At 35.8% G+C, this 24,466-nt stretch overlaps 1 protein-coding gene across 4 annotated transcripts in view; it reads left to right on the plus strand.

Moving 5' to 3' along the window:
* LRRIQ3 (leucine rich repeats and IQ motif containing 3) overlaps positions 1 to 24,466 on the plus strand; it is a 196,135-nt gene that overhangs the window by 54,904 nt on the left and 116,765 nt on the right. For all 4 annotated transcript variants that reach the window (XM_020877711.2, XM_020877712.2, XM_070467927.1 and 1 more), the window contains exon 5: positions 18,879 to 19,032. In XM_020877711.2, the coding sequence (XP_020733370.1) occupies positions 18,879 to 19,032 (154 nt within the window). The remainder of the gene's footprint in view (positions 1 to 18,878; positions 19,033 to 24,466) is intronic.

The following is a 24,466-nucleotide window of genomic DNA, read 5'->3' on the forward strand; positions in this document are numbered from 1 at the left end:
AAGAAGAAGCAAATAGGTATGTATAACTGACTTTGCAGATCTTAGAAGTCTACAACTAGAGATCGGAAAACTATGGTCCCTAGAATGGCAGCCTGATTTTGTAAATAAATTGTATTGGAACACAGTCACACCCATTCTTTTATATATTGTCTGTCAATGTGCTTTTAATCTATAATAGAAAATCTGAATAGTTAAGATACCGACTGTAGTGGCCCCAAACCTAAAATATTTACTATCTGTATTTGGCTCTTAAAGGGAAAATTTGCCGACCTCTGCTATAGCCTGTCCTGACTATATCAGAAGTCCAAAAGTAAAGCTGTGATTCATATTGCAAAACACAGGCATAATTAAAATTTAAAGATGCTAGGAACCAGTGCTGCACAAATAGGAACATTTATTAAATCCCTGTTTAGAATCAGTTAAACTCTCCTAATTTTATTCTAAAGTGAGATATTTAGTGTTTTATTCTAGAGATGAAAGTATAGCTGACCATCACTAAACATTATTTAATCACTCTAAAATTATAGACTAAAACAAAATAAAAGAATGGAGATAGGGGAATTATTTCCCTCTATGAAACTTGATATATACTTTTGAGAATTCTAATTTTAGGCTGATAGATATTTTCTTTTAGCTCACTGAATATATTTTCACTATTTTTGGCTTTCATTGTTGCTGTTGAAAAGTAAACTATCAGGCTACTTTTTCCTTTACAGATTATCTTTCTTTTCCCTCTTACTACTTTTAAATCTAAGGTATTTCTGATATTTTTCTGAAGATGTTTACTTTGACAATTCTAAAAATCACTTTATTTTTATTATACAGCTTAAAATTTGCTGGCTTTATGCATCTAGGGATTGGTTTCTCCTTTATCAATTCTGGATGATTTTCAGACATCCTTTTATTTATTGATAATCTATTCAAAACATCTATAGTCCCCATTTTTCTTATGATGGGAAGTTACCCTCTTTACAGTGGTGTCTGTAAGTAAATTAACAGGTAGACTGGAACAGAGGTCTTGGTCACAGACTAACTTGATATTTGGTAATGTCCTTGGGTTTAGGATTTCTTCCTGTTGATCCCAGAGTCTAATTGGAGACAATAATCAGGCCTCCATTGAGTTTTGTTCTGGTTTTATTTTCTAATCTCTAGCTGTTTCTTCTCTACTCTGTATTATGGGTAAGTTTTAGTGGTTCTTTTATATCAGGGACTCTTAAATATTGTTTTGATTCAAATTTCCATTTGTGAAGCAAGATCTTGTTTCTCTTATAATTTATTTAGGATGCCTTTTAATTGTATCCCATTCTCATTGTCAGCTGTAGTGGTGGAAAGTGACCTAGATGCTATGATAACTCCCAAGTAAGTTACCAGGCAGGCTATTTAAGAGAGCACAGAATAAAAAAACCTCACAGATCAAATTAAGATGCTTGAATCAGATTATTTAGTCTACTTAAAACATATAGCAAGAAATAAGGGAGAAAAATGGGATAGAAGTGAGTACAAGTGGGGTGAAATGACTGCATTATCTGAATCAAGTATTATGCAGTGTTCACATATCCTGTTTCTCCCTTTGTTCCATCAGGCTTTCTCTGATAGTTGGGTTATAAGAACCAGAGTAGAGGTGAGCGAGGGTCTTCAACAGCCAGAAGATGATTGGAGCCACCATACTCTTGACTTTTTAGACAGATGTAGGAGCAAGTGTTCCTCACCATAGCTATGGTCTAAGAAGCTGACAGCCTGCCCAGAAGTGATTAGTTTCATTTGCTGTTTTGGGTATAGCATGCATGAGGTTGTGTTAGGTTACTGATGGATGATTGATTTGGTGGGAGCCATAGCTGTGTCTCTAAAGATGATGTAATAAATGCATTATGAATGTTCTAAAATGTTATTTAGTCCTTCCATACTTTATTCCTTCCTTTATGACAGTATTCTTCACACACTTGTTTCATTTATTACATAGTGTTTTTCAGGTTGCTATGTATACCTGAGACACCTTATGAATCTTACCCGTATCTCTCATTTGTTTGACTCTTATCAAGCATCTTATCTCTTATCATAAGTCTCTTATCAAGACTCTTATCAAGCATCCATTCTCATGCATTCTATATTTGTTCAGTATCTACACTTGGCATCTTATAAGCTTTGCCTGCTCTAAGTGTTTGTATTCTTTCCTTTTAAAATATAATCGAATATTCTTAAATCATACAACAAATAGAAATTTACAATGTCTATTAATATTTCTTTTATAATTATTTCTATTCTACATCTTATACAGAAGATCCTTAGATTAATCTTCTAGTTGAATAATTTTCTCCTCAGTGACATATAATCTGCTATTTAGCCATTGAAATTTTCATTTTAGTATTATATATTTTAATAGTGTAGAAGTATTTGGTTCTGTTTCAGATTTTGTTTTCTTAATAGCTCTTTTCTCCTATTTTTAATCTCCCTTTATTTTTAAAAACACATTAAGCATACTTATTTTATTCAGTAGTTCATGATTCTAGTAGTTGCTGTCTTTATGGGTTTGATTCTGCTATCTGCTTTTACTATGGATTTCACCTACTGTGCGTCATTCCCTTGTCCACTCTAATTTTGAAGGTCAACCCATATTCCTTGAAACTTTTTCTAAAGTCTTTGATACTCTGTTATGAAGATTGGTTTTTCCATAGAGGATGTTTTGATTACTTTTAAGTGTATTGAAACTGAAAAGGATCATCTCCAGTTTTTACAGATTACTCAGGTCATCTAAGGAATACATTGCTTTTTAAACTTTTCAGTAAAGACTGTTTTTCCTTTCTTTGGACAAAGTAGGTCCATGATGAAAACTTTCTTCTTCTGGAAATTTGTAGAGTGAGGGGAATAGTGATATTGGTGCAATGGAGGTGCACACTTCATTTGATCCTAGATTTTTTGTGAAAGTTTCTCATTATAACCTCCTTCCCAATGAGATGCTACTCTCTTCTCTATTTGTAATACTCAAACCTACCAGTAATACCAAAGGTCAAGATTATCTGAGTGAAGTAAATGACCTGAGGTTGAAAGTTGGGTTTGGGTTTACTTCTTATCTCGTTGCACTGAGGCTTTAGTTTGTGTTTAAATTGGAGGAATGTAAGAATTTTTTAAAGTAAGTAAAATTTAAAAAAAAATAAATTGACAGAGGTTTCTGCATTATGAGAAAGATAATTGCCACATAGTTTACCTCTCTACACTTAACAGTAAAAGACTCTTATCAAGCATCCATTCTCATGCATTCTATATTCTTAAAATCTAATTTATGTTTCTTAATAATATTAAAAATAAACTCACATAAATAAACAGATATTGGTAATTCCAACAATGTTAATGACCTATTATGAAATATTTTATAGTTGACAAGATTTAAGGAGTACTAATTTATACAAATAACACCAGTGTTCTATATATCACCAGCCTTTTACTTGTGTCCTCTATATTTAACTGTTCCCAATATGTGTAATATGATTTGGGCTGATTTGACCATACACATCACACCCAGATGAGTAATTTCTGACATAAGGAAGTCTGTTTTTATTAATACTAGGATTGATTTGATTATCTTAATAAAATAAGTAGAAGATTAAAAACATTTTGTATTAGGGTGTAGCCACCCTGAATGTGCCTGATCTCGTCTGATCTTGGAAGCTAAGTAGGTTTGGACCTGGTTAGTTGGGGATATAGCTCAGTGGTAGAACATTTGACCTCAGATCAAGAGGTCCCCGGTTCCCATCCGGGTGCCCCCTTGTATACACTTTAGACTTCCCTGGTGGCTCAGATGATAAAGCGTCTGCCTACAATGCGGGAGACCCGGGTTCAGTCCCTGGGTTGGGAAGATCTCCTGGAGAAGGAAATGGCAACCCATTCTAGTATTCTTGCCTGGAAAATGCCATGGATGGAGGAGACTGGTAGGCTACAGTCCATGGGGTCGCAAAGAGTGGGACATGACTGGGTGACTTCACTCACATAGCCAATTAACCATGTTGTGGTAATTTCAGGTGAACAGTGAAGGGCCTCAGCTATACATCTACATGTATCCAAAATAGTTGAACAGAAAAAAAAAGAAATAGAAGAAATAAAAGAATATTCAAGACAAACTAGTATAAACAGTAAAGAGATATATTAGTTTATGTGACTGAGTAGACCTATAGAAATTGATTTGGAATCCCAAATGAAACCTGAATCCTACCCTAACCCTCATATTACCCTTGAAGTTTGTACCAGTTTGAGCTTTTTACTGTTATGTGTGAAAGAAATTGATACTATAAGTAAGAGATTTCAAATTGTAAAACTGGCTAAACTGAAAAGAGAATGGTGATAAATTGTTTGTTCTGAGCTGGGCAGTTGGTCATTCTTTTTATGTAGTTGAGAAATAGTTGGTTAAACTTTTATTTATATTATAGATTGACTTTTGCCTACAGAAGGTATGAAATTAGAAGAATTAGTAGGAAAAAACAACAGATATTGAATATTTTGATTACTTTTGTGGTCCTGTGTATCATCAACATTTTGCTTATCCCTTCTCTACTTAACTCTAGTAGTAGATTATTTTAAGAAATATGCATATAATAATTAACTTGAAATGGGTATAAATGAAATCAGTGAGGGAGGAAAATACAACTTTGCTAAGAAGGGTCTTTTTTGCCCATGATATGTGATTCAGTTTGATGAAATGTTTGCCATTTGGGAGTCTATCAAATAGAAAAGAAGATGTATTTACCCCAAGATAAAGTTAGGACTTGGAAAGGTAAGACATTAGAAGAAACCAGTATCTTCTGTAAAGCATTCTCTTTCTGAGTCAAAGACTAGTAAACCCCACTAGAAAGGTAAAGCCTTTGACTTGATGATAAAGAAATATTAGTGGACCCCAAGGCAGAGCTTAGCTGAAGTAAGTTGTTAAACTTAATCCTGTCGGGAGGACAGAGAAGAATGTCTTCATGCTGGCAGAAAGATTTTTTACATCTAGAAAGTTGTTTGTTTTCAGGGGTGGGCATTAAAAATATGAACTTATTTACTGAGTGTTTAGGGAATGGAGTGGTCAGATAAATCTAGAGCTATTCTAAAAATGCAGATTTTCTTAAGCCCTTGGCACATTCCGTGTTCCAGTTATCAGGACATAATCTTCTGCTACACTAACATCTTTAAGATATCCTTATAATTCATCTCAAGGAGAGGACAATATTCAAGGAAGTGCCTATATGAAAGCACAGTGGAATGCTTTTAACTTTACTGACAAGGGATAAACTCTGCTGCCCCGGCAAAAAGCCCTGCCTAGTCTTGTTTGTCAGGATATGATAATGTGTTTTGGTCCAGTGACCACTCTATATTCATCTGTAGTCACTGTGATTTTTTTATTTTGAATTTATATATTAGGTAGGTAGGTTGGGGATGGATAATATTTATCCAGATTTGTTGTATCATGAATTGCCAAGGATCCTTAACTTACACCCAGATTCAGTGTTAGATGTGTTTTTGAATTCTCTCCTTTTGAGGAGGGGTAGATATATTTCATGTACAAATTGGTGATTTGGTAGATATATGTATGAGAAAGTGATATTGATGTTGATATCCAAATAGGTACTCAGTTCAGTTCAGTAGCTTAGTCATGTCTAACCCTGCGACCCCAGGAACTGCAGTACTCCAGGCTTCCCTGTCCATCACCAACTCACTGGACTTGCTCAAGCTCATATCCATCAAGTCAGTGATGCCATCCAACCATCTCATCATCTGTCATCCCCTTCTCCTCCTGCCTTCAATCTTTCCCAGCATCAGAGTCTTTCCCAAAGAGTCAGTTATTCGCATCAGGTGACCTAAGTATTGGGTTTCAGCTTCAGAATCATTCTTTCCAATGAATATTCAGGACTAATTTCCTTTAGGATTAATTGATTTGATCTTGCAGTCCAAGGGACTCTCAAGAGTCTTCTCCAACACTGCAGTTCAAAAGCATCAATTCTTTGGTGCTCAGCTTTCTTTATGGTCCAGCTCTCACATCTGTACATGACTACTGGAAAAACCTTATCTTTGACTATATGGATCTTTGTCGGTAAAGTAATGCCTCTGCTTTTTTTATTTTTTACTTTTATTTTTTATTTATTTATTTATTTATTTAGTTTTTTTTTTCCATTTATTTTTATTAGTTGGAGGCTAATTACTTTACATCATTGCAGTGGTTTTTGTCATACATTGAAATGAATTAGCCATTGATTTACATGTGTTCCCCATCCTGATCCCCCCTCCCATCTCCCTCTCCCCCCGATCCCTCTGGGTCTTCCCAGTGCACCAGGCCGGAGCGCTTGTCTCATGCACCCCACCGGGGCTGGTGATCTGTTTCACCCAATATAGTATACATGTTTCGATGCTGTTCACTTGAAACATCCCACCCTCGCCTTCTCCCAGAGTCCACAAGTCTGTTCTATACATCTGAGTCTCTTTTTCTGTTTTGCATATAGGGTTATCGTTATCATCTTTCTAAATTCCATATATATGTGTTAGTATACTGTAATGTTCTTTATCTTTCTGGCTTACTTCACTCTGTATAATGGGCTCCAGTTTCATCCATCTCATTAGAACTGATTCAAATGAATTCTTTTTAATGGCTGAGCCTCTGCTTTTTAATATGCTGTCTAGGTTTGTTGTAGCTTTTTCTCTAAGGAGCAAGCATATTTTAATTTCATGGCTGTAGTCACCATCTGCAGTAATTTTGGAACCCAAGAAAATACAAAGTATCACTGTTTGCACTGTTTCCCCATCTATTTGCTGTGAAGTGATGGGATTGGATGCCATGATCTTAGTTTTTTGAATGTTCAGGGTTTTTTGTTTGTTTGTTTTTAAACATGTTAACTGAAGGATAACTGCTTTACAGAATTTTGTTGTTTTCTGTCATACATCAACAAGAATCAGCCGTAGGTACACGCATGTCCCCTCCTTCCTGAACCCCCCTTCATCCTGCTCTCCACCCCACCCTTTAGCCTGTCCCAGAGCCCCTGTTTGAGTTCTCTGAGCCATACAGCAAATTCCCGTTGGCTCTCTATTTTACATATGGTATTATAAATTTCCATCCATACATTTCCCCTTGAGTGTTGAATTTAAGCCAGCTTTTTTACTCTTTCACTCTCATCAAGAGGATCTTTAGTTCCTCTTTGCTTCCTGCCACAGGATGGTGTCATTTGCCTATATGAGATTATTGACATTTTTCCCTGCAATCTTGATTCCAGCTTGTACTTTATCCAGCCTTGCATTTCACATGATGTACTCTGCCTATAATTTAAAGAAGCAGGGTGACAATACACAGCCTTGACATATTCCTTTCTTAAAGTAGTTTTGGTTTTTCCTTTGTTGAAATTTGCCTTTGATATTGGAATACATTCTTAAATAAATGTGGTTATGTTATACATCATTTGAATGCACAATTCTTGCTTTATGTTTTTTTGCTAATGACTTATTACTTGCTGTTTATTTTATATGTACTTCAGACTATGGAATTATGTTAGATAAAAAGCAAACTTGAGCAGTTTTCTTATTTGAGTTCAAAATGGGGCATAAAGGAGTAGAGAGAACTCACAACATCTATAACATGTTTTGGCCCTGGAACTGATAACGAACATACAGTGCAGTGTTGTTTCAAGAAGTTTTGCAAAGGATACAAGAGCCTTGATGAATAGGAGCATAGTGGTCGGCCATTGTAGATTGCCAGTGACCAACTGAGAGTAATCACTGAAGCTGATCCTTTTACAACTACACGAGAAATTGCTGAAGAACTCACAGTTGACCATTTTTTAGTCATTTGGCATTTGAAGCAAACTGGAATAGTGAAAAAGCTCAATAAATGGGTGCCGTAGGAACTGACCTAAAAATTAAAAAAAAAAAATCTTGTTTGGAAATGTTGTCTTCTCTTATTCTTTGCAACAACAATGAACCATTTCTCAATCAGATTGTGATGTGGGACAAAAAGTGGATTTTACACGACAACTGACTACCTCTTCTTCAAGCATCTTGACAACATTTTCCAGGGAAAGTGCTTCCACAGTTAGTAAGATGGAGAGAATGCTTTGAAGAGTTTGTCGAATCCGAAAGCCCAGATCTTTATGCTACAGGAATAAATAAGCATTTCTTGTTGGCAGAAAGGTATTGATTGTAATGGTTCCTATTTTGATTAATAAAGAGATGTGTTTGAGCCTATTTACAACAATTTGAAATTCACAGCTCAAAGCCACAATTAAGTTTGCAACAACCTAATAGATTTTAATGGACCTTCTTGTTATATACCTAACACCTACTCCACCCATCAACCATTGTGAAGAGTAGGATAAATCAGACACTCAGATACAAGGGTTGGACCTGATCATTCTGAGCAGAAGAAAATTTTGTCTACAAGGATTGTCTACAGGGATTGGTAGATTTACACTGCCTAGTCCATACTAGTTCCACGCTCATGGGAATTAATTCAGGTTTAATCCAAATTAGCATGAGGTACAAACTTTTTATTTTATTTTTGGTTATCAGGTATAATTGGAGAAGGAAATGGCAACCCACTCCAGAATTCTTGCATAGAGGATCCCATGGACACAGGAGCCTGGTGGGCTGCTGTCTATGGGATCACACAGTGTCAGACAAGACTGAAGTGGCTTAGCAGCAGCAGCAGCATGTATCATCTGTTCTCTGCCTCCTGGATGATTATTATGCTATTTTTTTCCGGTGTAATACACACCTTGGGGAAGTATTGACACATGGCAGAAGGGTGAGTCAAGTCAACTTGAGAGAAATGGGACTGGGTTCCAAACAAACCAAGCCTGGAACCTTACCCTTGGGTTTTTCAGTTTTGCGAGTCAATAACTTCTCATATGGGCTCCCCAGGTGGCTCAGTGGTAAAGAATCCACATGTCAATGTAGGAGATGCCAGAGACACAAGTTTCATACCTGAGACGGGAAGATTCCCTGGAGAAGAAAGTGGAAATTTAATGGTTTGAATATATATACACAAACTCTTTGTTACCCCGTGGACTGTAGCCCGGCAGGCTTCTCTGTCCATGGGGATTCTCCAGGTAAGAATACTGCAGTGGGTTGCCATTCTCTTCTCCAGGGGATCTTCCTGAACCAGGAATTGAACCCGGGTTTCCTGCATTGTGGGTGGATTCATTACTACTGAGAAATAATTGCGGGTGGATTCATTACACCTGGGAAGCATATGCGTGTGTGTATACACACATGTATCTATATTCTGATATATATATACACACACACACATATATATATATATATATGCAGTTGTTTTTAGTTCTCCCCAGAATTTTTGAACATATATTTCAGAACATATATTTCTGAACAAAATTTCAGAATGTGATATAGATCAGGGGTCTGCAAAATACAGGCTACAGGCAAAATCTACTATAAAATCTACTATAAAATCTCCTGTAAGCCAAGGAGAAGTTTGTTTTTTTTTTTTTACTTTTTTTTTAAAGAGTTGTGAATAAAAGTGAAGATTCTAGAAAAACATCTACTTCTGCTTCATTGACTATGTTATAGCCTTTGATTGTGTGGATTACAACAAACTGTGGAAAATTCTTCAAGAAATGGGAATACCAGACCACCTTACCTCCCTCCTGAGAAATCTGTATGCAAGTCAAGAAGCAAGAGTTAGAACCAGACATGGAACAATGGACTGGTTTCAAATTGGGAAAGGAGTACATCAAGGCTGTATATTGTCACCTAGCTTATTTAATTTCTCTGCAGAATACATTATGTGAAATTCTGGATTGGATGAAGCACAAGCTGGAATCAAGATTGCCGGGAGAAATATCAATGACTGAAGATATGCAGATGACACCAGAAAGCAAAGAGGAACTAAAGAGCCACTTGATGAAACTGAAACAAGAGAGTGAAAAAGCTGGCTTAAAACTCAACATTCAAAAACTAAGATCATGGCATCACTTCATGGCAAATAGATGGGGAAACAATGGAAGGAGTGACAGACTTTATTTTCTTGGGTTCCAACATTACTGTAGATGGTGATTGCAGCCATGAAATTAAAAAGAAGCTTGCTCCTTGGAAGAAAAGTTATCACAAACCTAGAGAGCATATCAAAAAACAGAGACATTACTTTTCCAACAAAGGTCCATGTAGTCAAAGCTTTGGTTTATCCAGTAGTCATGTATGAATGTGAAAGTTGGACCATAAAACAAGCTGAGTGCTGAAGGATTGATTCTTTTTAACTGTGGTGTTGGAGAAGACTCTTAAGAGTGCCTAGGACTGAAAGAGATCAAAGAAGTCAATCCTAAAGTAAATCAGTCCTAAATATTCATTGGAAGGACTGATTCTGAAGCTGAAGCTCCAATACTCTGGCCACCTGATGCGAAGAACTGACTCACTGGAAAAGACCCTGATGCTGGGAAAAATTGGAGGCAGGAGAAGAAGGGAACGGCAGAGGATGAGATGGCATCACCAACTCAATGGACATCAGTTTGAGCAAGCTCCAGAAGTTAGTAATGGACAGGGAATCCTGATGTGCTGCAGTCTGTGGGGTCACAAAGAGTCGGAGACAACTGAGTGAATGAATTGAACTGAATTGAGGTGCCTGGAGGGCTACGTCCATGGGATTGCAAAGAGTTGGACATGACTGAAATCACCACGGAAGCCTCTCTGAAATAGATGGTAAAAGCCTACAGATCACAGATACAAATCTGACTGTAAGAGTAGCTTAAGTTTAAGTGCCATGTTCCTCAGGTGATTTTTTTTGAATTACATATTTTTAAAGGATGCTTGTTTCTCGATTGTTCACACATGCTTGTTAATAGAATCAGAACTGTACACATGGAAGTGACAAATTGATTCAAGGGATTAGGTCTGATAGATAGAGTTCCTGAAGAACTGTGGGTGGAAGTTTGTAACATTATATAGGAGGCAGTGATAAAACAATCCCCAGTTTAAGTCTGAATTTTGCAATAAGGAATTCATGATCTGAGCTACAGTCAGCTCCCAGTCTTGTTTTTGCTGACTGTATAGAGCTTCTCCGTCTTTGAATGCAAAGAATATAATCAATCTGATTTCAGTGTTGACCATCTGGTGATATCAATGTGTAGAAATCATTTCTTGTGTTGTTGGAAGGGTGTGTTTGCTATGACCAGTGTGTTCTCTTCGGAAACCTCTGTTAGGCATTCCCCTGCTTCATTCTGTACTCCAAGGCCAAACTTGCCAGTTACTCCAGGTATCTCTTGACTTCCTACTTTTGCATTCCACTACCCTATAATGAAAAGGATATAATTTTTGGATGTTAGTTCTAGAAGGTCTTGTAGGTCTTTTAGAACTGTTCAACTTAGCTCCTTCAGCACTACTGATTCATACAAAGGGGATTCTTCCATGAGAGCTTGAATCATCAGGGCATGCACCAAGGTCACACTGTCTTATTACATCTCTTGAATCTGCTGATTGATGTGCTAGGGCAGTGTGTTAAACACAACCAGTCTGATTACCATTAAGCATTTCTTTGGGGTGGACCTGGCATAGATTAACTTTGCTTTTGGAAAGTCAGAGAATACTTTCAGTAGGAGATTATGCCTATACTGAAACTTTAATAGAGAGGAATAAGTGAATTTCCTTATTTCATTTAGTAGAACAACTAAGAACTGGAGAAGAAGTATTTTTAATAGAGTAGAATGAGAATGCTTTTGAGGAGAAAGTAATCATTCTTAGTTTACTCTATCTAAAATTAAATGGTAAAACTGCTTTTGAGATTATATATTGCCTGTCTTTGATAATGAAAACAGTAATGGACTAGGCAAATCTTTCACAAAGCAAGAAAATGTGCCCAGAATTTTCCAAAATAATTTACTGTTGTTTATTTAAGACAATAAATGACTGAGGAAAAATTTTCTGAGCTCAAGGATATATCAATAGAAAACTCTGAAACTGAAAAGCAAAATAAGACTGAAAATACCCACAACAGATTATATAAGAACTGTGAGACAACTACAAAGGATATAACACACACAGTAAGAATTCCAGAAGCAGAAGAAGGAATGAAAAAAAAGAAGTAATATTTCAAACAATAAGAATGGAAAATTTTTGCCCAATTATTGCCAGACACTAAATTGTGATCCCAGAATATCAGAGGGCACCAAGCAAGATAAACACTAAAAACCTCCCCTTAAGTATGTCATATTCAAACACAGAAATATCAAAAGAAAGAAAAAAATCCATAAAAAAGTCAGACAATAAATACATCTTAATATAGAGATACAAAGATAAGACTTAAAACTGACTTTTCGTAGGAAATCCTGCTATAAAGAAGAGGGAGGAGTGAAAAATTTAAAGTACCAGCAACAAAAAAACAACCTAGGAAAACATTCAACCTAGAATTTTAGTCATTGAAGACTTATTCTTAATAAGTAAAGGAAAATAAAAAAACCTTCTCAGAGAAACAACTGGGAGAGGGGTTTCCCTGGCAGTCCAGCGGCTAAGACTTCATGATCCCAATGCAGAGGGCTGTGGTTCAATCCTTGGTCAGGAAACTAGATCCCACATGGCACAACTAAGATCTGGTACAACCAAATAAATAAACATTTAAAAAATAATAAATAGATAAAAAACAACTGGGAGAACTTGTTGCCGGTACAGTTGAATGGCAAGAAATGTTGAGAAGTTTTTAAGAGAGAAATAAATGATTTATATCAGAAACAAATCTACATAGAAAAAGAAGAACGTTTGGAAAGAAATAAGTGAAAGTAAACTTTTTAAAAAATCGAGAAATCATTGACTTGCAATATTATATAGTTTTCAGGTATAGAAACAGTGATTCACAGTTTTTAAAAGTTATACTTCATTAATAGTTAGCATAAAGTGTAGATTAAGATTTACTGAGCATGGCCCCACCCACAGAGAAGACCCAGATTCCCCCACAGACAGTCTGTCACATCAGGACACTTCCACAAGCTTCTTACCCTATCCATCAGAGGGCAGACAGAATGGAAATCACAAAACAGAAAACTAACCAACTTGATCACTTGAATCACAGACTTATCTAATTCATTGAAACTTTGAGCCATGCCATGTAGGGCCATCCAAGGTGGATGGGGCATGGTGAAGAGTTCTGACAAAATATGGTCCACTGGAGAAGAGAATGACAAACCACTTCAGTATTCTTGCCTTGAGAACCCCATGAACAGTATGAGAAGGCAAAAAGATAGGACACTGAAAGATGAACTCCCCAGGTCAGTAGGTGCCCGAGATGCTACTGGAGAAGAGTGGAGAAAAAAACTTCAGAAAGTATGAAGGGGCTGAGCCAAAGCGAAAATAACACCCAGTTGTGGGTGTGACTAGTGATAGAAATCCAATGCTATAAAGACCAGCATTGCGTAGGAACCTGGAATGTTAGGTCCATGAATCAAAGTAAATTAGAAGTGGTCAAGCAGGAGATCTCAAGGGTGAACATTGACATTTTAGGAATCAGTTAACTAAACTGGACTGAAATGGGTGAATTTGACTCAGATGATCATTATATCTACTACTGTAGATACCCTTAGAAAAAATGGAGTAGCCCTCCTATTCAACAAAAGAGTCCAAAATGCAGTGCTTAGATGCAGTCTCAAAAACGACAGAATGATCTCTGTTCATTTCCAGGAAACCATTCAATATCACAGTAATCCAAGTCTATGCCGCAACCAGTAATGCTGAAGAAGCTGAAATTGAACGGTTGTAAAAGACCTACAAGACCTTCTAGAACTAACACCCAAAAATTATATCCTTTTCATTATAGGGTAGTGGAATGCAAAAGTAGGAAGTCAGGAGATACCTGGAGTAACTGGCAAGTTTGGCCTTGGAGTACAGAATGAAGCAGGGGAATGCCTAACAGAGGTTTCCGAAGAGAACACACTGGTCATAGCAAACACACCCTTCCAACAACACAAGAAATGATTTCTACACATTGATATCACCAGATGGTCAACACTGAAATCAGATTGATTATATTCTTTGCATTCAAAGATGGAGAAGCTCTATACAGTCAGCAAAAACAAGACCGGGAGCTGACTGTAGCTCAGATCATTTATTGCAAAGTTCAGACTTAAAGAAAGTAGGGAAAACCACTAGGCCATTCAGGTATGACCTAAATCAAATTCCTTGCAATTATACAATGGAAGTGACAAATTGATTCAAGGAACTAGATCTGATAGAGTTCTATCAGATGGAGGTTTGTAACATTGTATAGGAGGCAGTGATAAAATAATCCCCAAGAAGAAGAAATGCGTAAAGGAAAAATGGTTGCCCGAGGAGGCCTTAAAAATAGCTGAAAAAAGAAGAGAAGTGAAAGGCAAAGGAGAAAAGAAAGATATATCCATCTAAATGCAGAGTTCCAAAGAATAGGAAGGAGAGATAAGAAAGCCTTCCCAAGTGATCAATGCAAAGAAATAAGGAAAAACAATCAAATGGAAAAGACCAAAGATCTCTTCAAGAAAATTAGAGATACCAAGGGAATATTTCATGCAAAGATGGGCACAGTAAAGGATAGAGATGGTATGGACCTAACAGAAACAGAAGATACGAAGAAGAGCTGGCAGGAATACACAGAACTATAGAAAAAAGATCTTCGTGACCCAGATAATCATGATGTTGTGGTCACTCATCTAGAGCCAGATATCCTTGTGTGAGAAGTCAAGTGGGCCTTAGGAAGCGTCACTATGAACAAAGCTAGTGCAGGTGATGGAATTCCAGTTGAGCTATTTAAAATTCTAAAAGATGATGCTGTGAAAGTGGTGCACCCTATATGCCAGCAAATTTGGAAAACTCAGTAGTGGCCACAGGACTGGAAACAGTCATTTTTCATTCCAATCCAAAAGAAAGGCAATGCCAAAGAATGTTAAAACTACTGCACCATTGCTGTCTTCTCCCAGACTAGCAAAGTACTGCTCAAAATTCTCCAAGCTAGGTTTCAACAGTACATGAACCGAGAACCTCCAGATGTTCAAGCTGGATTTAGAAAAGGCAGAGAAGCCAGAGAACAAATTGCCAACATCTGTTGGATCAGAGAAAAAGCAAGAGAATTCCAGGGAAAAAGCATACTTCTACTTTATTGACTATGCTAAAGCCTTTGACTGTGTGGATCACAGAAAACTGTGGAAAATTCTTCAGTAGATGGGAATACCAGACCACCTTACACATCCTGAGAAATGTGTATGCAGGTCAAGAAGCAACAGTTGGAACTGGGCATGGAACAACAGACTGGTTCCAAATTGGGAAAGCAGTACATCAAGGCTGTATATTAAATACTACAAGCAACTATATGCCAACAAAATGGACAACCAAGAAGAAATGTACAAATTCTTGGTACAACCTCCCAAGACTGAATTAGAAATAAATAGAAAATATGAACAGACCACTTACAAATGAGAAACAAATGAATCAATTATTTTAGTGGGAAAATCAACTCTGGTTATTAGAAGTAGATCTAGCAGGCAGAAAATCAGATAGAACATAGTTGACCTCTACATCATCAATCAACAGAATAAAAAGGACACATGCAAAACAGCAACAGAATACAGATTCATCTCAAGCTTACATGGAACATTCACCCAAATAGACCACATTCTGGGCCATGAAACACAACTTTAAGAAGATGGAAAACACAGTGTGTGCTCTCAGAGACAGTGGAATGAAGCAAGACATCAGAAACAGAAATTTAGCTGGAAAATTCCAATTTGCTTGGAGACTAAAAACTTCTAGCACTTCCAAATAAAACATGGGTTAAAGAAGAACTCTCAAGAGAAATTTTAAAATACTTTGGGCTAAATGAAAATTAAATCAAGACTGATCAAAATTTGTGGGATGCAGGTTAAGTAATGCTTAGAGGAACATATATAGGACTAAATGCATGTATTAGAAAGGAATAAATGTCTAAAAACAGTCATGTAAGCTTCAACTTTAGGCAATTAGTAAAGGAGAACAAATTAAGGTACACAGAAACATAATAATTAGAGCAGAAATCAATGAAATAAAAAAATAGCATACTCTTGCCTTATGATCCTTGCCATATGCTTCTTGGTATTACCCAAAGCAGTTGTAAATGTATGCCTACACAAAAACCTATCCATGATTGTTTATAGCAATTTTATTTGTAATGGCAAAACTTTGGAAGCAACCAAAACATCCTTTAGTAGGTGAATGAGTGAATAAATAATATGATGGATCCAGATGATAGAATCATGTTAGTGACAAAAAATGAGCTATGAAACCATGAATGGGATGGAGGAAATTTAAATGTATATTACCAACTGAAAGAATTGAAAAGGCTACATACTTTGTGATTCAAACTACCTGACATTTTGGAAAATGCAAGACTCTTATGATAATACAAAAATCAGTGATTGCCACAGGGAGAGAACAGAGGATTTTTAGGGCAGTGAAATACTCAATATCATATATAATGATGATTACTTGTCATTGTACATCTGTGCAAATCCACACAATGTACACCACTGACATTCAACACTGATATAAACTATGGTCTTTGAGTGGTAGTAATGTATCAATGTATATTCATCAATTGTAATGTACCATTCTAGTTGGGTATGTTTGTTAATCATGAGGAGGCTATGCATGTGTGGGAGCAAGGATATATAAGAATTCTCTCTACCTTCCTCTCAGTTTTTCTATGAACCTATTACTGATCTTACTCAAATGTTTTTCTAATATTCTTACTGTATCTTATGTCCTCTTAGCAATACTAAGTTCAGCCTATGTGAAAAGCAATTCACTTGTTATTTATTTTGTGTTCTATTTCTCTATTATCTAATTCTACTTATCAGAGAATGTCAGCTTTGTGGTATTACAGACTTCTGTTTAGAGAGCACTTACTGGTTATTTTCAAGATACTAATTTTTTCTTGAAAATCCATTGTTTTCTTTTTCTTTTAGTAGTTAAGTAACTACTAGATATTTATTAACCAATTTTACTTACAGCTAAGTGTGTTCATCTGACTATATTTTTGTTATATTTGTAAGTGAAAAGAATTAATGGCTGCAGTTGTTGCTTCAAATACTTAAATGGTAATTGGATCCCCTTTGTTTTTATGCCTCCCACTTCCCATGGACTGAAACACATTAGTCATGTGGGTCAATGACAGTGTCTTTGCACATGGCTTTCCTGGTGGTTCAGTGATGAATCTGCCTGCAATGCAGGAGACCTGGGTTTGACCCCTGGGTTGGGAAGATCTCTTGGAGAAGGGAATTGTCTATCCACTCTAGCATTCTTGCCTGGAGAATACCATGGACAGAGGAGCCTGGCGGACTAGAGTCCATGGGATCGCAGAGTCGGACATGACTGAGCAACTAACACTTAGGTATGGTGAGGAAAGACGGAATTATTTTATGGAGCAGCACTGCTCAACCAGTGTAGACTGCATGCAAGCAAAGTAGACTTCTGTCTTAGTTGAATCATTGTAAGCTTTATTCTTTTAATTATTTCACCCTAATTTTTAGATCATCAGTGAAAATATATAAGTGAAGGAATACATTGATAGAGGCCACTTTAAAAATTTCAGAAATGGAAAAATTGCTTTCCTTGCTTAATTTTTTCTTTTGCTGTTTAATAGTAATGGTAGCAGTAAGCTTCCTACCTGTTTCATCATTTTCGTTCAAATGATTTTGCACTTTTATCACATATAATGAATATTACTGGTTTTTGGTGATCTGTCTATATGATATTGAAGTAGCTTACTTTGATATCCTCTCAAAAATTTTTGAATAATAATTGGTTACTGAATTTTATCTAGTGCCTTTCTGCCTCCATTTATATTTTTTTACATTTTCTCTCTATTATTTATGTAATAAGCTTTGTAATACTTAATCATAGTGTTCTCATTATTCTTTGCTTACATTGTTGGATTCTTTTTACTCATGATTAGAATTTTTGCATCTGTTCTCAAAGATTAGATTGGATATGATTTTCTTCTTATTGCCTCATTGGACTGAGCAGGGCTTTGGGTACCATGTTGACTATGTTGAATAGGTTGGGCGAGAGATGTTATCCCTTGTTTTTGATCTTATAGAGCTAATGTTTAGTATTTTATTATTACAATATTAATTTGTTGATGTCATTTATCTAGTAATATTTTGAATACATTAAGTTAAATAAAACATAATATAGTCATCTTTTTATCTGCAAGAGGTTGGTTTCAGGACCTGCTGCAAGTACCAGAATCTGCAGATGCTCTATTCTTTTACCCTTGGTCCTGTATGCCTGTGGTTTTTGCAGTGTGGTAGATTCAACCAACCAAGATAGTATGGTACTTTTTTATTGCAAAATAATTCATGAATAATTGACTCATGTAGTTCATACTTGTGGTGTTCATGTGTCAACTGTATTAAAAATAATCTCATCTATTTCTTTTCACTGTTTTTTAGTGTAGCTAATAGAAACTTTTAAGTTATTTTATGGCATACATTACATTCTTGTTAACAGTGTTGCTGTAGAGTAGTATTCCTAGGTGGAAATAAGTTATTTCTTTTTTTTTTCGGAAATAAGTTATTTCTTAAATGGAGAAGGAAAGTAAGAAGAGCTCACATTGGTTATCTTATATCCCTATAAATAATTTAGTCATGTTCTCTCTAACATTATGTTATAAAATGCATAGCCAGGTTTGAGAATTGTTTGGGCATTCATATCACCAGAGATTTCTCAGCACTCATTCATACCTTGATGAATGTTGATGAGAAAGTCCTAGAATGCCTAAATAGTTTTATATAGTACTAATATGAAAACAAGTATATTAAATTTACCACTATGTTTTCTAAAATGTAAGTGAACTCATAAGTAGTTTTCTCACACATTTTTTGGCAAAAAGACTAAACAGCAGTTCCCCCTTCCTCCCTTATATTCAGCCACTTGTTCTTGTATAAAAAACATGAAAAACCCATTAGTGAATGTGAAAAAAGATGGATTTACAAGCACAAAGGATTTGATGATAAACTCTTTAAGGAACTCTTTTTTCAGCCTGGAACTAATATAACAGAAAAGTTTGCACGTTGGAAACATGTAAGTACAATTATTTTATTATGTTTCTTTTTTATTGCTATTTTTATTTCTTTATTTTTTATTATGTTTCTTTGAAATAATTATAGTTTATATTGTATTAATAATTTCTTTAATCTCTGTTAATATCTTCTATCTTGTTAATATTCTTGATATTTTTGTGATATGATAAAAGTCATATAGTATAAATATAATTTTTGTGGTATATTAATCACTCCAAAACTAATTTGTGCTTTGTATATATGTTTTCTCTTATTAATTATTGCAAGTAATTGTTAATAGTGATATAAAATCTTTTCTCAGTAGCTGAAAACATAAAGAAATATTTGGTTTATTAAAGACTGATAATTGTATATATAACAAAATATTCACTGAGTGATGTATGTTAAATTATATATTGCTTTAAGGACACAATAAAAATAGAAAGAAATTTATATTTATTGAGTGCCTACTATGTACCAGGCACTGTGCTAGGTATTTTGCATGTGGTAGGTAGTTTATTCTTCACAATACTGTTATATAGGTACTTTTACCTCCTTTTTTAATAAATAGGGAAACTAAAGCTCAGAGGGGTCAATTGACTTGCTAAAAGCCAGACAGATAAGTGACATTGCTGGGACTTAACTTGGAGATCTTCTGACCTCAAAATTTGTGCCTTTTTTTATTTTTTAGAGTTTTGCTTTGAACACTAGGTAATTGTAAAAATGAAAACTTGGCATTATAGTATAATTAACTGAAATGAACTTTTTGTGAATTGTAAAACACTGTTTTGTATGTAAACTCCTTCATATTTGCAATTGTACCTGAGTAGCCTAAGTTACAAATGTTTCTATTATATTAACATAATTATAAGAAAATACAAAATGCTCAGACTGCAATTAGTATGATCTCAGTGTAATTGAGGACATGTGTTCTAGACACAGTAGATATAGTAACGTCCTCAGTCCCTTAAATCCTGCCAAAGTTTTTCCATTGAATAAAAGGATAGATTTTAAAAAGCAGATTATCCTACTCAAAACATTTTCCTCACTAACACTCAGTGCCAACTGTATTAATTTACTCCAGATGATATTATGGACTGTAAAGATTATGTGAAACATCTTTTGGCTCTCTGTAAAATATAAACTTGCTAATTTCAGCATGTGACATGCTTTTTATATGCTTTATATAGAGAAGACCTTCACTGATGTATACTGATATCCAAGTTGGATATGGATATGTTGTATACTGATAATCAATTTAGTTATGCCAATAGCTAACAACCATATGTAAATGCAGATCCATATATACATACATTCATATATAATATGTTGTGTTATAGCAAACAACTGTTACAGATACATAAATAGGAATAGTATATATTATAAAGGTTATGTTATTTAATACCTATGAAGATACGTAAAATATCCAATTTTGGATCTTTAGAAGTATTTTGAATATTACAAATCTTTTGCTAAAATATATTAATTGTATGGAGTTTTCTAAAGCTCCTTGATGTTAGTGATTCTATTAACCACATCACTGCTAATGTCATTTATTAAAAACTATTCTTTATAGTCTTACTCTTTTTTCACTGCTTCTAGCTACCATTCACGGACCATTATTCATAGATTATTATTGAAGTTGTCTCAAAGCTCACTTTCTTTTTTAAATGTGTTTTTCTGCTGTGCTGGTCCTTCATGACTGTTCAGGCTTTTTTCTGATTGTGGTAAGCCAGGCTACTCTTCCTAGCAGTGTGTGGGCTTCTCATTGTGATAGCGTCTCTTGTTGGAGAGTGTGGGCTCTGGAGTGTGTGGGCTTCTGTAGCTGTGTCATGTGGAATCTTCCTGGATCAGGAATCAAACCTGTGTCTCCTGCATTGGCAGGCAGATTCTTTACCACGGAGCCACCCGGGAAGCCCAAAGCTCACTTTCTTAAAGTAACTGAAGTAATTTTTCTCGGTAAGATTCATCTTCGAATCTATGCCTTTTATATAAAATTGCCATTCCATCTGCTGTTAGGTTCATTTTTAGTCTTTTCTTCAGCTCACTCTGTTGATATATTATTCTTTTATTATTTTTACTACTCACTTGTCTAGTCGTTATTGACTTGGTTTGTTGGAAACTATAATGAGAATAATTAATACCCTGGAGTGCCTAAGAGAACCTCGCATCCAGAAAACACTAAAGAAGTTAGGGAGTAGGGAAAGGGGAAGGCTTGAGAAAATATCAGCATTTAATAATGGAAGCTCATTAGAAAAATATACTGTGAGTAAAGTAATGGAAAGGGTTAATCGAGAATGGAATTCAGGTTTCAGTAATTAGATAAAGTAATCATTTTCTGAATCTGCTCCTGTTTTGAGATGAAATGTGCTTAGTCTCCTAAGGGCTTAAAATTTCTGATATTTATGGTAACCTAAAATGGAAAGAGCCACAGTAGTGAGTTCAAGTCACATTCATTTAGGAAATGCTGTGTTTTAAAGCCAGAAGTCCCTATAAACATCCAGAGTTCATGGTGCAAGAATAAACTGTAAATGAGATGCAGAACCCAAAGGGATGGGCAGAGAGAGAGGTGGTAGGGGGGATCAGGATGGGGAATACTTGTAAAACCATGGCTGATTCTTGTCAATGTATGACAAAAACAACTACAATATTGTAAAGTAATTAGCCTCCAACTAATAAAAAAAAAACAAAAATCAGAAGTTATGATAAAAGAATATGAAAAAAAAATGTATTTACATAGAAGAAATTGAGAATCTAAAACAATTGCCATGGACATTATTTGTCCCTGGCTTACAGATTTTCATCAGAGGGTAGTTTTTCTCCTGTTACTGAATAGACTAACATAAATATAGAATTTGGTGGTAATTAGATTGAGCTTTAGGGACATTTATGTATTATTATGGAGGATTTTTTGGAAAATCTAGATATTATTATGATGAATTTTGCTGGGGCACCCAAAACTATTTGAAATCTGCTTTGGTACAATCATTCCTTTTACTCAAAAGTTACCAAGGAGAGTATATCTATAGAAAGTAATAACAAACAAAGCAGTTCCTAACTGAGGCTTTGATCTAAAATTCAATTGCAATATTTTAGTAACCTGGGCTACACTATGAGATATTCTTTGTTACCTATGCTTTTTTATCTTGAATAGTTATTTTCTATATTGCAAACATGAATTTTAGAAGGGATATAGTATAAGAGAAAGTCACACTCATTCTAACCTAAAGGATAAAGATTTGGAGTCAGGGAAAGCAATTTGTCATGTATTTCTTTCAGACTAGCTTTGTTGTTGTTCAGTTGCTCAGTTGTGTCTGACTCTTTGTGACTGTATGGACTGCAGCACAACAGGCTTCCCGGTCCTTCACCACCTCCTGGAGCTTGCTTAAACTCATGTCCGTTGAGTTGGTGATGGCATCCAACCGTCACATCCTCTGTCATCCCCTTCCTCTCCTGCCTTCAGTCTTTCCCAGCATCAGGGTTTTTCCAGTGAGTCAGCTCTCCCCATCAGGTGGCCAAAGTATTGGAGCTTTAGCTTCAGTATCAGTCCTTCCAATGAATATTCAGGGTTGATTTCCTTTAGGATCGACTGGTTTGAGCTCCTTGCAGTCCAAAGGACTCTCAAGAGTCTTCTGTAATACATTTGAAAGTGTCAGTTCTTCAGAGCTCAGGCTTCTTTATGATCCACTTCTCACATCCATACATGATTACTGGAAAGCCATAGCTTTGACTATTCAGATCTTTGTTGGCAAAGTAACATCACTGCTTTTTAATATGCAATCTAGGTTTTCATAGCTTTTCTTCCAAGGAGCAAGCATCTTTTAATTTTATGGCTACAGTCCCCATCCACAGTGATTTTTGAGCCCAAGAAAATTAAGTCACCATATCCATTGTTTCCCCATCTATTTGCCATGAAGTAGGATGGGAGCAGATGGGACCAGAAGATGGGACCAGATGCCTTTCCTTAGTTTTTTGAATGTTGAGTTTTAAGTCAGCTTTTTCACTTTCCTCTTTCACCTTCATCATGAGGCTCTTTAGTTCCTTTTTGCATTGTGCCATAAGATAGTGTCATCTGCATATCTGAGGTTATTGACATTTCTCCCGGCAATCTTGATTCCAGCTTGTGCTTCATTCAGCCCAGCATTTTGCATGATGTACTCTGCATATAAGTTAAATAAGCATGGTGAAAATATACAGCCTTGATGTATTCCTTTCCCAATTTTGAACCAGTCTGTTTTTACATGTTCAAGTCTAGCTGTTGCTTCTTAACCTGCATACAGGTTTTTTTTTTTTTCAGGAGATGGGTAAGGCAGTCTGCTCTTCCCATCCTTTGAAGAAATTTCCAGTTTGTTGTGATCCCCACAGTCAAAGGCTTTAGCATAGTCAATGAGCAGTAGTAGATTATTTTCTGGAATTCTCTTGCTTTTTCTATGATCCAACAGATGTTGGCAATTTGATCTTTGGTTCCTCTACCTTTTCTAAATCCAGCTTCTACATTGGGAAGTTCTCAATACACATACTGTTGAATTCTAGTTTGAAAGATTTTTGAGCATTACCTTGTAGCATGTGAAATGAGTGTAATCATGTGGTAGTTTGAACATCCTTTAGCATTGCCATTCTTTAAGATTGGAATGAAAGCTGATCTCTTCTGGTCCTGTGGCTGAGTTTTCCAAATTTTTTTGGCCTATTGACTGCAGCACTTTAACAGGATCATCTTTAGAATTTGAAATAGCACAACTGGAATTTCATCACCTTCACTAGCTTTGTTCATAGTGATGCTTCTAAGGCCCATTTGACTTCACACTCTAGAATGCTTGGCTCTAGATGAGTGATCACACCATCGTGGTTATCTGGGTCATGAAGATCTTTTTTCTATAGTTCTTCTGTGTATTCTTTCCACCTCTTCTCAACATCTTCTGTTTCTGTTAGGTGCATACCATTTCTGTCCTTTATTGTGCCCATCTTTGCATGAAATGTTCCCTTGGTATCACTAATTTTCCTGAAGAAATCTCTAGAAAGGGAAGAGATCTTCCCTTTCTATTGTTTTCTCTATTTCCTTGCATTGTTCACTTAAGACTTTCTCATCTGTTCTTGCTATTCTTTTGAACTCTGCAAACTTAAGGCCTATTACTACAGGTATATCTTGACTTCCTACTTTTTCATCCCAGTCTCCTGTGATGAAAAGGATATCTTTTTGGGGGTGTTACTTCTAAGGTCTTGTAGGTCATCACAGAACCTTTCAACTTCAGGTTCTTTGGCATTATTGGTTGGGGCATGTACTTGGATTACTGTGATGTTGAATGGTTTGCCTTGGAAATGAACCAAGATCATTCTGTCATTTTTGAGATTGCACCCAGGTACTGCATTTTGGACTCTTTTGTTGACTTATGAATAGGGCTAGTCCATTTCTTCTAAGGGATTCTTGCCCACAGTAGTAGATATAATGGTCATCTGAA

Source organism: Odocoileus virginianus, chromosome 5 (genome assembly GCF_023699985.2).
Source record: "Odocoileus virginianus isolate 20LAN1187 ecotype Illinois chromosome 5, Ovbor_1.2, whole genome shotgun sequence".
NCBI lineage: Eukaryota > Metazoa > Chordata > Mammalia > Artiodactyla > Cervidae > Odocoileus > Odocoileus virginianus.